Source organism: Plectropomus leopardus, chromosome 20 (assembly GCF_008729295.1).
Source record: "Plectropomus leopardus isolate mb chromosome 20, YSFRI_Pleo_2.0, whole genome shotgun sequence".
NCBI classification, from domain to species: Eukaryota; Metazoa; Chordata; class Actinopteri; order Perciformes; family Serranidae; genus Plectropomus; species Plectropomus leopardus.
In genome coordinates, this window is record NC_056482.1 from 6,564,347 (window position 1) to 6,578,529 (window position 14,183).

Sequence of the window (14,183 nt, forward strand, 5' to 3'; positions counted from 1 at the left end):
ATACTCTACTATATATACCAGTGGGTTTTGGTTTATAGGTTGGTATACTGCAAACAGTCAGAAAAATACTAAATACCAAAACCCACTCCTGGATTTTTTTTTAGATCTTGAATGTAATTAAAACACACTTAAAAGGTGGATACACTGTTAAGGTGGTGTCGAGTCAGGGACTGTTCATTACTTAAGAAAGGGGAGGGGGTGGTGCAGAATGGAGGAAGCACTTCAAATAATGCTTTTTTAAAAGCACTATGGGGAGAGATATGGAACTTTAAATGGCCATATTTTGGATAAATTTTAAATACTCTCAGACCCCAAAAGTGAGTTTGAAAAGCATATGTTCTTTTTTTTAATCTCCAAAATCAAACCATTTGTCATAGCCAGAAATTGTGAAATATGGTTATTTATGGAAGAGGGAGGGTCATGCATTTTTCATCAGTCATTCAGCGAGGCTCGAGGAAAAATATTTAGATTTTGAGGAGGGACGTGATTAAATAAATAGATAAACAAAGTCAGACCCCAGCCATCCCCTTCTCTGATAAATAAAGCATGGTCCCTTGTTTAGCCGAAATCCTACAAGCGGATCTGGGCTGTTTAACAGGAAAAAAAAGTAAAATATCTAGCAGATATCAAATTACACTGTAACTAAATAACACTAAAAAATGTATGGTGACCATAATGTGTAGGATATTATTCCAGTATAACAATATTGTATCAGTATATCAATGTCCTTATGTCCTATGTCCTTATTTAAATAAATAAGTAATCAAACTACTCTGCTATATGAGAGTTAATATAAAGTTGTATGATAGATATAAAAAAAATAAAAAAAAAAATAAAAAAAAAAAAGTCAGACCCAGCCATCTCCCTGCCCTGTTAAATAGTGCCCCTTATATAGCCATAACCTAATAGGTAGATTTAGGCTGTTTTATAGAAAAACCTTTAAAAAATATAGCAAATATCAGTCAAACCAGAACTAAATGCCACTGAAAACTGCATAATAGTAAATTAAGTTGTAGGATTTTATGACAATAATAATACTGTACCAGCATAACTGGAGTTGTGTAATTGTGCCCATTTAATAATTCATAAAACTACTCTGCCATATGGGAGTTCAAACTTTCTAGAAGGTATATGTTAGTTACATTGTCGCTTTGCCTTCTTGGACACAATTTTTGAAACTATTTTCATGAGATTAGCTTACTATACGCTTACTTCTTACTGGAAAAACCTGTATAATTTATAAATGGAGCATTAACAAGTATAAATTAAAGATACCAAAGTTTTGTAATGTAATAATATAAATTACTGCATATTTTTCGGGGGAAATGCCGATGCCATATTTGAAAGGGTCCGCGCTTGGCTGGGCTCTGGGTTTAAGGAAGCTTGTCCGCCCGGCAGTCGGAGCGGAGGGGGACTCGACTGCGAGAGCTTCAGGCGGCGCTGTGTGAGCTGGCGACGGACACCGAAATCTCTCCACGACGGCTTCCCTAACGTCTTAAATCAACGCGGCAATGACCACACTTTCACTATAACGTCTCCGTGTCACATCCAGGTGAGTTAAACTTGTTTTCTGTGCTTTGTGGCGGCGGCTGTGTGGGGAAAATAACCGAGGCGAGGAGGGCAAGCTGTGGCTCAATACAAAGGCTTTCTTTGCCGGAGAAAATGCCGGGGCTGCAGCAGCCGGGAGGCCCGCCTGTGTGTCTTTCAAGTCACCGACTAGCCACGGTTATCTCTCTAATGTTACTCACAATTTTGCTAATTTCCTCCAAAAATGTTACCATACTGATTTATGTAGAGGTTTTATCGGACATTAATCACGTTTAGCGGTGTTAGCGACCGAATATCGAGGGTTTTGACAACCATGGCCGGTACCAAGAAACATGGTTGCTCTGCGGAGTCTCCTAACGCTGCACGCCGGGCATCAGTGCAGTCCGTGCCGCTAGAGGGTTACGGGGACAGCCGGGGTTTCTCTTTTGCAACCAGGAAAGCATCCGGGAGGGAAAATACACGCGACAACGCGGCTGGTTATGTAATACAGATAATGTTACCAATTAATGTTGGCATGCCTGGTGAAACTTTCCTCATGCACATGATATGTCAAACAAAGTTGGCATATGACTACGTTATGCTACGTTTTTAGCTCGGTTTATGTGGTTCTTTGCATTTTTTTAGTCGGGGCGTCTTTGGTGACCCATACTGGTTTCCTGTAGCTTTCTGCACTTTTCTGCTACGGTTTAGCAGGTTATAATCACTGAGGAGGATGATTAAGAGTTTTGCATATTGTCTCATGGTCTCAGGCTGTACTCGGGTCGTCCATTCCCCCTGCAGGGTGCATACTGATGGGAGATTTACATTTGGGGTAGGAAAGCTAGCAAAGGCTGTTGCATAGCGACTCCTCGACTAGGTGATTGCCTCAAAGCTTGCTTGTTCATGGGGGTGTTGCAGGGTTAAACCCTGGACGCTGGGTTACTTACAGGACAGTGTCATAGTCGTGCTAGGTTCAGGAGCCAGTTTACCGTTCATTATCTATGGACCCTGACAGGTACCAGGGGCGTTTCTAGGATTTGAGGATAATGGGGGCTCAGCCCAAGCTTCATTATAGGGGAATTCTTCTTAGTTTTTTAAAAATTTGTTTAAAGAACAAGCTCTTTTTTATTATCATTTGTAGGCACTCTGGCATCATAGTTACCTTTTAAAAAGCAGTTGCTTTTTTGTACTTTCCAGATTAATCATGAATTGTAATAAAAAAGATGTTTAGATTTTTTTAGTAATTAGAATTAAGTACAGAATAATTAACAAATATAATAGTTAAATGTATGTATTTAGCCGTTAAAAGTGGTGCAATGTGACAAAGTAGGTCCACATTTATTCAGATACAAGCATGAATGGAATACGAGATTATTAGATTAGGGGCTTTTTATTTATAGGCCTATTCGTCTTTAAAAGCAAAATGAAAAAAACAACAACATGTATTTAGATCCAGAGCTATTAATAAAACATTCAGGGATGAAGCCTTAGACGCTCAGGCCTAATGAAGCCACTGGCAGGTACCATTTTGTGCAAGAATTGTGTTTACTCCATACAACTGAACAGAGAAGAGCTATATATATTTTATATATTTTAACTGGACAATATCATTAGTTTGTGTTTATGTCAGTCTGAAATCAAGCTAAACCCAGTGGTGGAGAGTAGTGCATTACATTTAGTCAAGCACCATAGACAAGTGTGACAACAAATGTATTTCACTGTACAATGTTACTTTTTTCCAGATTCATGCTTAAAAAATCAAAGTGCATATGAAATATGGTGTATTGATTTCCAAATATATTAAGTAGATCAATGTACCCTGGCCAGCTCCAAAATTAAAGTTCAGTTTAGTTTGCACACTAATACATCAGTAATAATGATCCAATAATGTAATCAATAATGACATGATAGACAGGTGCCATTTTTCCTGCATAAGGAGCACATTTACTTTTGATAATTCAGGTACATTTTGGTGACAACACTTATGGACTTGAGTAAAACCTTGAATGAAGGACTTACTCGTAATGGAATACTTTTAAATTCTGATATTGCAGCTTTACTTGCATAAAAGATCTGAATACCTTTTCCACCAGTGATTGAACTCCAGCTGCCCATTGTGCTCATGAGATGACAACTTTATGTATTTATTCTGCAGTGCATAACACAATCGGATATTTGCACAGTAAAATCTGTCCATCAGTGAGAGCCTGAAGAACATCCAATGTAGTATTAAAACAGAAACAGAGAAAGGGTGTTGAGGGGACAATGACCAGTTGAATAAACATGATGATTTACCATTGTTCATTTGAGGGAATTTACACAGTAATTAGAGAACACATTTGTATTAAAGCACAGCTGTTAGCTTGTCATGATACCCTGGGTGCTCCTTAATAAATGGATGTACTAGCCAAAACAATGTTGAACTTCAGTTCCTACTTCTGCAATATTTTATCAGTAATAACTTAAAGAGCTAAATTAAGTAATTCAGATGTTTAATTTACTAATTTGTGTGCACACGTAATCCAAAATGTTCCCTTGATACCTGCGAGGCTCAGTAAATTCACACCTGCTGTTCTTCTTCCCTGCTCTATTAGTGGGTGCCACGGGGCCCCCTGTGGGAAAAATGGTTTCTTTAGACTATTGAAAGTGAACATAAGGAGATAATTTATTGAAATGAACTAAGATAAGTCTCTTTCACATTGGTTTGGAAATGTTTGAAATCACTGATTTTTAGTTGGTATGAAGTTTGGTATGAATTGTGTTCACAAGCAAATCACAATCACTGAAAGTGATAAATAAGATGAACAAGAAGAGTTTGCTCCCCAGGTTCACTGTGTGGCAAATACTTTAAAGTAATTTGATATGCATATTTGTTAAGTAATGTACATATTAGATAGCAGGTGTGATAGGGGCCTCTTTTAGATGGATGTCAAAAACAACTTGTAGTACTTAAATATTTCAGTTTAAATTTTGCTTACAGTGCATGATTAAAAGACAGTAAATCAATAATCAACTAGAAGCAACCATAGAACAGGATCCCACTGATATTTTTGCCAGAGGATCCAGTACCAGTTTAATCTGGCCATGGGTGTTCCTATGTCATTTTGTATGTACCAGAGTTTTGGCTTTCAGTGAAAGACCCCATGTTATTTGCCATAAGTGCTGTAATAAAGCCCTTCCCCCCGTCAATGTGACAGAATCTGCCTGAACACTTCCTTCAGTGATTTTGTGGTAAAAAAAACTTTGAGTGTCACCGCCTCCTTTCACTGTTATCAGATTTCCCAGCAGTGTTGTTCCATTTTTGTGTGTAACTGTGAAATCAACATTATTCATTCAACTTCCAATTACTGACTCTGCACACACAGCTGCAGTCTCCCCAAAAATAAGAAAACAATTACTAACTCCTGCACCCCTGAGTTGCAAAGAAAATCTTCTAGGACCATATAAAACTATTGCATTTAACATGATAGTATACCACCTGCAATGAACTACTGCAGTCATCATGTATATAATGCGTCCACAGGATGGCAGCAGAGTGCTGACATTACCTATTCTGCATATTCAGGATGTGTAGCTGTTTCCACTGATATTTAATTTGATTGGGTGTTTGCGTCAGCACTGACCACTCTGATAGACTGCAGGCTAAGACAAGGAGAGCGAGTGAGAGGAAATGAAATGATCCTGGTGGTGAAATCACATAAGATAAAATAAGACTTTATTAATCCCACACTGGGAATATTAACACATCACAGCAGCCCAAGAGTGATGCTCAAGGTAATTTGAGTGCTAAAAAAGGAGAAAATGTTATGAAAGTATAAATTAGATAAAATTAAAAATGAAATAATATAAAATCTACATAGACTATATACACTTTGTCGGCATCTGACAAAATGACATGTTTAGTATAAATGCTAGTATGGAGATCCTTTTTTAACATTAAAATTAATTACATTGCATTATTCTTTACTATCTCTTAGGGTAAGAGATCAACAACAAGGGCAGATATGCTGGATGTATGAGATTTCTGATACACTTTACATATTCATGAGGAGGGCTGATTTCAGCTTACTGGAAACAAAACTGTATCTGAGAATATTTTAGCTGAAAAGTATTGAGAAATTGCCATACAGAAATGCTGAAAATGTGCTGAGGTAATTTAGAAACAGTCTTTCAGCCACATAGTTTGTCCAACAGAGAGGCCGGTACATTTATTTACTAGCTTTAAAATGCCCCACTAAGTAAATATGCCTAATCTTGGTCACAGTTCTTAAAAAAACAGCCTATTCAGGAGAATCTTGATGTTTGTTTTATGTTAAGCATAAAAAAGAAACCAACTGCCAGTATATTATCAGGTCCATTATTAGTTTATTTATAAGTTAAAGACGTAAGCTTGTGCTCTGGCAAATTGTGATGGACATTTAAAACTGTTTTCTGACATTAATAAAATGAACAGGTAGTCTGTTTGTAAAAATTATAAAAAGGACCAATAGATTAATCAAGTTGTAGTAGTTGAAGTCAGCAATCTGATACTTCCCCGAAACATCCCACAAATGTCTGTACACAGTTGGACATAATTAGGGTTGCCCCCTAAAAGTCAAAGATTTGAATCGGTGTGCATAGTACCTCTGAGGACGTTTCTGTCCTCAGATTTCGTTGCATAGTGAGCGCTCCCTGCTTTCATGCTGCTCTCTGGTAAAGGAAGCTGCGGACACGGACCTGTCAAACTCTCAAAGTCTATATACAAAAAGGACTGAATAGTCAAACACTTGTTTTGATGAGCAAAATCATATTTGACTAACAGAATTCTGAGTGACAAAATGTTCATTTTTGTTTAGATGGATCAGTTTGCTATACTCCAATGTCTTAATGTACTTTATTCACAGCTCTTACAAAAGGATCTGACGGGGGCTTTGTCTGTGTAGTTTGACTCAGTTTCTCACTGTTTCTGTTTCCTTTTTCCTCTCAGATCTAACAATGTGATTGTGATCGGAGGCAGCTGCACTCCAATGGTCGAGGACCACTCCTCACTTCACTAGAATGTACTTGATGAACGTACCTCCTGTCGCAGCGACACAAACAGAATGGAGAGCATGTGGCCCACCTGGAGGCTATAGCCTTCCGATCTGCTTCAATGACTCTGACACTGAGTTGTCCACCAGAGCCGCACCTATCTCCGATAAGGTCCAGATGATCATAGAGAGCCTTAGGAGCTCCCAGTCCTCACTCGAGATGGGCGACGAGATCGAGGGTATTGTGCCACCAGGACAGGAAGGGCATTCCCAAGTCTGTAAGGTCGCAGTGGGTCCTTATGTGGGAGCGAAGACCAAAACTAAAGGTCCCACAGAAAACCAACAGGTAGATGTTTCCTCCCCAAACAACCATGCGAGCAGTGACTCTGACAGCGATGATTCTGTGGACAGAGGGATTGAGGAGGCAATCCTGGAATACCTGAAAGAAAAGGATGATCACAAACGCAAGGGGGAACCATGTTTCCCCTTTCTCCAATCATCCAAAATTCCCAGGAATAGCCCACCTCTGCCCGAGGTTTCCAAACAGAACTCTGACAGCAATACATTTTTGATTGCTAGTAGCCAGTTTCCAAAAAGTGTCAAGGCTGAGGCTCCCACTGGACCAGCTCTTATACCTTTAAAAAAGTATATTAAAAACAAAGCGGCCCTAAATGATAACACAGTAAAGAAATTGGATTTAAGTAATAGTACAACCACAAGTTTAGTCTTGCCCAGAGAGCAGACAAAGAGCCCCTCTAAAACAATCAGCCTCCTCAACAAAGTAAAGAGCCCGGTCACCATCAAGGTGGAGGAAGACTCAAATGATTCCAGTAGTGATGACGGCATTGAGGAGGCCATCCAAAGGTACCAGTTAGAAAAAAAGGAGCAGCAGAGTAAAAGGGAAATGTTCAATCCACATGCACTCAAGGAGGAATCTGACTCCACTAGCGATGATGGGATTGAAGAAGCAATTCGCTGCTACCAGCTTGAGCAACTCAAAGAGAAGAGTGCCCTGAAGCCATTCTTACACAAGCAAAAGCCCTTAAGTAAATCATTAATACATGCTGTTGGAAGTACAAGTACGGAAAATATGAAGAAACACAGACTGAAAAAGAAAAAGACCAGAGCAGAGAAAGAAGTAAAATCTGTTCAGCCACCTCCGTCTGTTTTTACACCCAAAAATACACTTTCCGAGTGTTCAAAGAGTAAAGGAAACGGATTGCTTTTGTTCAAAGTAGAAGGTTTTAAGGAGCAACTTACCCCTGCCCCTCCAAAGGTTAATACAACTGCAGAGCTCATGTGTGCTGAGGCAATACTGGACATATCAAAAACGGTTATGCCCGGGGCTTTCCATCATGGTGTCGGCCTTAGCAGTTGTGCTCCCACTGAATCTTCCATGCAATCTTCATTGCCTGAGAACTGCCCAGATGAAGACAGCGATGGCAGTTCCATTGATAGTGAAGATGGCATAGAGCAAGAAATCAGGAAATTTCTTGAGCAGAAGGCCCAAATGCACAAACAGCCACCCACTGCCATGACTCAAGAGCCTCAAAGTGCAAATGAACCAGAGAAAGTGAAAGTAAGACAAGTCCCAACCCAAAAGAAACCTCAGCGATTGTCTTTAACACAGAAAAGAAAACACAAAGAGGAAAACTGTAGCATTTCTAGGAAAGCAGGGACAGATAACAGTGTTAAAGAAACAGCCCCTAAACCTTCACCTGAGCATGGACAAGAATCCAGCCTATTGGTGTTTTCTCAGAGAAGTTCAGCACACCTAATAGCTGGATTACGCAATACAGAGGAAAGTGGAGACAAGAGCAGCTCACTTGACAGTGATGAGGACCTAGACACTGCTATAAAAGATCTGCTCAAGACAAAAAAGAAGTTAAAGAAAAAAAACAGAGATTTAAAGCGAAAATCAAGGATGTGCCTCAAAGATGAAGAACCACTGCAGGGGAATACTTTAGAGACCAAAAAGTTGAAACATGATCCTTTTTCCAAGCGCAGTTCTTTGAAAAAAGTAGACAAGAGTAAAGATGACACGAAAGATAAGTCTGGATTGAATAAAAAGAGCTTTTTACAACTTAAACAAACTAATAAGAGTAAAGAGCATGACATTTATGAAGGTGAAACAGCAACTGTGGGTCAAGACACCCTGTTGCCACACAATACTCAGACTGCTCTTGAGATAAAGGAAGATAGCAGTTCAGTAGACAGCGATGATAGCATTGAGCAAGAGATTAGAAGGTTTCTGGCCGAAAAGGCCAAAGCAGAGAAAAGTAAAGATGGCGATGTATTGAGGAATGGTACCATTGTGGTTCGAACCCCACTTCAAGATGAAGACATTAAACAGGAAAATCAGCTGGCTGAAATTTCCAGAAAAAGTATCAGTCCTCTTTCTGGACAGTCTCCTTTGAGGAGTCAGCCTCTTCCAACGCCACAGAGTTTGCCACCAGACATCTGTACCATCCGTGCACAATCACGTCTCTCGTCAATGCAGTCCTGCAGCCCAAATCTTTTGGAGCCAGCAGACGGAGCGGGGGCTGCTAGAACTGAACAAAGGAGGCTTAGCTCCGGGAGAAGTGACGTCCAGGATGCCAGCCCGCAGACAGAGAGCGTTCGGCCAGTTTTGAGTCCTAGCATTGCTCATTCTCGCTCGGAGTCAATGAAGTGGCGCCAGAGCTTTGGACTTCCACCGACTGACACAAGGACTCTTAGTCGAACTCCATTCCATATCACCTCATCTAAAATCAGTGAGACTCCATCAACAACTCCACCATATCAAAGTGGGGGCCCCAATTCACAGACTCCAGTCGCTGGTTGGTCCTCTGCAAGGACCAGCAAAGCACCTTTCCACTGCTCTGCAGAGACAAATGTAAATACCACGTTCAGATCCCCTGTTATGAATTTTTTGTCCACTGCCAGGCCGCATCCAAGGATGTCCTTTGCACGGAGCTTTGCACCCAGCAACAGGTCACAGTGCCCTATAGAAGGAGAGATCGAGAGTATGGTGCATATTTCCAAGGACAAGAGCGTGTTTGTCGAACTGGAATCTAATAGGACCAACCATGTCCAGGTTCGAAGCAGGGAAAGGATCGAGGGAAAGGAGAGAATGGACTTGCTAAGTGAGATAAAAAGAGAAGGCGAGAGCATGAAGATAGATGATAAAGAAAAACATCTAGAAAGAACAGAGGAAGAATTTATAGACGAGGCAGATTGTGAGTCAGACAGCAGGAGAAATCCAGAGAAGAAGCAGGGCTTTTCCACTGTGTAAGTACTTTCTTTGGCCTTTATGTCCCATAGCATCATAATCCAATTTTCTATGAGTTAATTTCTTGATTGTGCCCTGCTAATAAACATAGTGTAGGTTATGATCAAGCTCATTCATTTCTAGGCTCGAAGGGAATGTTTGTTAATACAATAAAATAAAACAGGCATTTTTTAAAAAAATGTGTTTGTACATTTTTACAGCTATGTAACACGATGGCACCATTGTGACCATTTTTGTGCCCTGTCATTGATTCATATCATCACCAACCCTTGTAAAGCAATACAGTGACATTTTGGTACAAGAATCAGCGTGCATGAGTAGTACCACCATCGAAATCCAGAAAAAAATTCTTGCAGAAAATTACAACATCCTAAATATTTTTCCCATTTTATGTAAACCAAGAAATGACCTAGAAAAATTAACCTTTCAATATGACAAAATAAAGATTTAAGGTTGAGACCAAATGCTTAAGATTTAGATGTATCTTTTTAATGTACCAGAGAGACAAATTAGCAATGTTGCTCAAAAATACACGCTGTTATCACATGATCTTACCCAGTTTACTGTACATGTGATATGTGGGTTTACTTTAAAGATATTTTATGTGCAAAAGTTAAAAAGTAATTACTGTTTATGTTATTGTCGGCAAATTTGTTTCCATCAGGGTATCTCAATAAAAACCAGGAGACAAAAACACTATTAGCTCTTTGCTGCATTTCTTTGTCATTTAGTAAATTACATTTCTTTGGATTCTGATCTGTTGTCCTAACAGGAAAATATTAATCAGTTGAGCAAGAAATAATTACTTATTCATGATTTGTAGAGGCCCTAAACACCGTTATTGGGAAAATCTCATGCAAAGTGGAGCAGTACGCCTAAAATGTCACAATGAAATATTCTAACGTGTGATTGCATTCATCTGTGCTAAGTCTCCAAAATGCTTAATTTTTTTTACCTGCTTTCACACTGCCGCACAGTAATCACCCTGAAAATTGCCTACTTGCAAGAGCTTTCCACCAAAAAACAACCCTTTTTTAAAGCGGCTGTCGCTGCAGTCCACAGCTGTGATGACAGGCAGGTGCTTCAGGGAACACTGGCAGCAGTGCAGCCGAGCATGTTAATGTTATCCTAGGCCCAGTTTTTCTTCTGGTTGTCCTCATCAGTTGGTAGAGCTGCAAATCTGGGTATTTAGATTTTGTTTTGTGGTGGCCCGTAACGATTTAAACATTTGCCGCCAAGAATTAATTTAAAATTTGTTTTAGCAGGACTGTTCATCTAGAGTGCTATTAGAATATACCATTTGGTTATTGATTCCACCTCGCAGAGCGTACTCTGGGTACAGACGGAGCAGCAAAACGTGAGGCGCAGTGAATGTTTAACTCAACCGTTGATTACGCTGGGTCTAAAACTTATGCAGCAGCTATTCCTCATCCATTGATCTGATCAGCTCTGAACTGATAGATAGATCAATTATCCACTTCGTGGGTGCGACACAAACTGCTGCTGGGGAATAAAAGAACTCATGAATAGTTCCATCTGTGCTTTGTTCACAGGCCTAAAAAATGAAGCGAGGTGACACAAAATAGTTGTCAGCTACTGCCACATATAGATTCTAATTCTGTGGGAATTTCAGCTCCATATATGTGCTTCCGAGATGCCCGCTGTTTGATCAGCCAAAGCCAGGCAGCAGCCGGCAGGGGTTCAACACGAAACTTTGTGCAGCATAGCCTAATCTGTGTGTTTACATGGACTGCAACGGCTGTGTTCAAAACTCCCACCTTCCCCTCAGTAAAGTCAATGTACAGAGTGAATTACTATGCGCTGGTGTGAAAGCCCAATTAGTTTAGAATAATAAAGACCAGTCAGATGCCATCTAATCTAGAGTTCACCATGATTTAACCTGCCTAAAGTCTACCATGCTAACAATGTTTTTTATTTTATTATTTTATTGCGCAGCTGAGGCTCGACAGAGCGGTCTTGACTCTTTTCTCCCCATGTTTTATCTTCCCAGTCAAGTCCAGAAACCAAGAGTCACTCTGTATCGTCGGACTCAATTTAAAAGCATGTCTCTTTACGTCACCCCTCACCTACTCTACCTCTTTATGCTATAACCTTGCTCTCCCTAAACTCTAAATCTTGGTTCTTCTAATCATGATTATTCCACAAAATCACTCCTCACCTTACCCACAGATTGACGACAGCCTTTCTAACTTTTGCACATCAATAGAAAAATCTTCGATACACTTTTAAAACACATTACACCCTTGACCCGTAATAGGCACCTTTTTTGGAGCAATTTTAGAACATCAGTTGGTCCTGGAACACTCTTGTATCCTGTTTAGATTACCACTGAGATACTACATCTTCCCATCAGCCTTTGTTTTTCAGACACAGTGTCCTTAGCTCATTGTTTGGTTTAAAGTCATAGATGGGCATTAAAAGCTTAGTTGTCGATAAAAGCCACTATAACAGTCTTGGTCATCTTACCTCTATGGCCCAAATGTTGTTCCAGATTCCACAGAAACCACATAGTTACTCATCTCTGTCTCGCTAAACTTGATATCCAGTGTGTTCATTTCTTTGTCATGTTGAAGTTTTTTTTCCCTTTGAATTTCCTATGTGAAAAAAGGCTATTTATTTTTGTTTATCAAAAGAAAAAGTTACTGAACATGCTGTGCATTGCCAGATTTTGTAAATATTTTGTAAGAAGTGTTTCTTTTTTTCTTTTACTCTTTCAGAAAAAAAACTTTTGCTGTGTCTTTTAAGTGCATCTGTGTAATAAAGAGTGGAATCTAAGCAACAATGGGTCTTCCTCATTGATAATGTAATTTGCATCATGGTAATGGTTGGTTATGTTCACTTGCTTAAGATGGACTTTGGGATGCATTCTTAGAGCATTACAGGGAACTGGTCTGATGTGTGTCCTGCTCTGCCTTGCCCAGGTCTTTGTCCAGTGCCATTGACCCTGGCATCACCATCAGACCTTGCATAGCTCTCACCACAGAGGAGAGAAGCAGAATGTTCAACAGGAGGTTCCTGCCTGAAAAATGCAAGAAGGTACAATAATGTAGAAACATGAGCTTTTGGTGCAGTTTGTTTCACTTCATATCTGAAACCAACTTACTAGCCCCATCAGTTGTGAGGAAAACAAGGATTTGTATGCCTCCGCACCAGGGATAGGTGTGTTTTCAGGTTATCTGTCCTTCAATTCTTGTGGACTTAATATGTATCTAAGAACGCCTTAAGGGAATTTCTACAACTTCAACACAAACGTCCACTTGGACTAAAGGATGAACTGATTTAGTTTTGGTGATAAAAGGTCATGTTCACTGTGACCTTGCATCTGTCTTATTCCTGTGTTTGCAATATCTCAAGAAAGCCATGAGGGAATTTTGTCAAATTTAGCACAAATGTCCACTTGGACTCATGAGTGACCTAATTAGATTTTGGTGGTCAAAGGCCACAGAGACCTTACAAAACATGACCATAACTCAAGAATCCAAATTTCACACAAATGTCTCAAGACAAAATGATCAAGTGATGACATTTTATATTCAAAAGGTCAAAGGTCAACTTCACTGTGATGTAATCATGTTCTGCTAAAACTCGTTTCTGGCCATTCATTCAACATAATAACTCCAGATTAGAAGGGGAGACATGAATGTAAACTATAACTGCAAATGGACTGGTTCACGGAGGCATACAACTACAAGGCGGTCATTCTGGGTTTTTTTTCCACTTAAGCTGTTTGTAAAAAGCTGTCTATGTCCAGAGAGTGTAAAATCTGTGTGATGCTTGCAGGGGGTACCCTCTCACAGCAGTGCTCCTGCACAGATCAGGACGTTGAAACATGTCAAAAGAAAACTTAAGTTCGTTCCAGTCAGCAGGTATGTGGTTGGACCCAAATCGTTAATCTCCAAAGTGAGTTATAAGTAAAGTAAAACCCATTCATTTTGCATTTTCATCTTTTTTAGGAGAGATGAAGCCCGCCCCCATTACCACAACATACAAGGATAAGACTTAAATATGCATTTAAAACATGCACATAGATGATGTTTGATATAACAGTATTTTGCACTTTATTAAGAGTTTTATGTAAGGGTTCTTGTTAGTTTTCATGTTGCAGACTAGTTGCAGTTTTGCAATTTGGATTTTTTTCTTTTATCTTTTCAAGATAAAGTAATTAAACTTGAAATTCACCTGGCTGAAATTCACGTAAAAGTGTCAGTCCTCCCTCAGGATGATCTCATCGGAGGAGTCAGACATTACAGGTTGAGATATTTTGCAGTGTTGCACGGTATATGTTAAGGATATTTTCCAAAATGTGGAATAATACATAGTTAGGGGCATTTATTTTTTATTTAATTTTTTTATTG

At 39.5% G+C, this 14,183-nt stretch overlaps 1 protein-coding gene across 1 annotated transcript; it reads left to right on the forward strand.

Annotated features, from left to right (window-relative positions):
- The first annotated feature begins 1,425 nt into the window (after window positions 1-1,425).
- Window positions 1,426-13,824, forward strand: ppp1r26 (protein phosphatase 1, regulatory subunit 26). The gene is made up of 5 exons (XM_042509668.1): window positions 1,426-1,552; window positions 6,494-9,806; window positions 12,750-12,864; window positions 13,609-13,694; window positions 13,782-13,824. Exons 2-5 carry the CDS (start codon window positions 6,565-6,567, stop codon window positions 13,822-13,824), a joined length of 3,486 nt encoding a protein of 1,161 aa, XP_042365602.1. The 5' UTR covers window positions 1,426-1,552; window positions 6,494-6,564.
- Window positions 13,825-14,183: the final 359 nt, after the last annotated feature.

Coding starts and splice junctions, on each gene's coding strand:
- ppp1r26 (XM_042509668.1), top strand. CDS start 6,565: ATGTACTTGATGAACGTACCTCCTGTCGCAGCGACACAAACAGAATGG. Junction 9,807..12,749: donor AAGCAGGGCTTTTCCACTGT/GTAAGTACTTTC, acceptor TGCCTTGCCCAG/GTCTTTGTCCAGTGCCATTG. Junction 12,865..13,608: donor TGCCTGAAAAATGCAAGAAG/GTACAATAATGT, acceptor TGATGCTTGCAG/GGGGTACCCTCTCACAGCAG.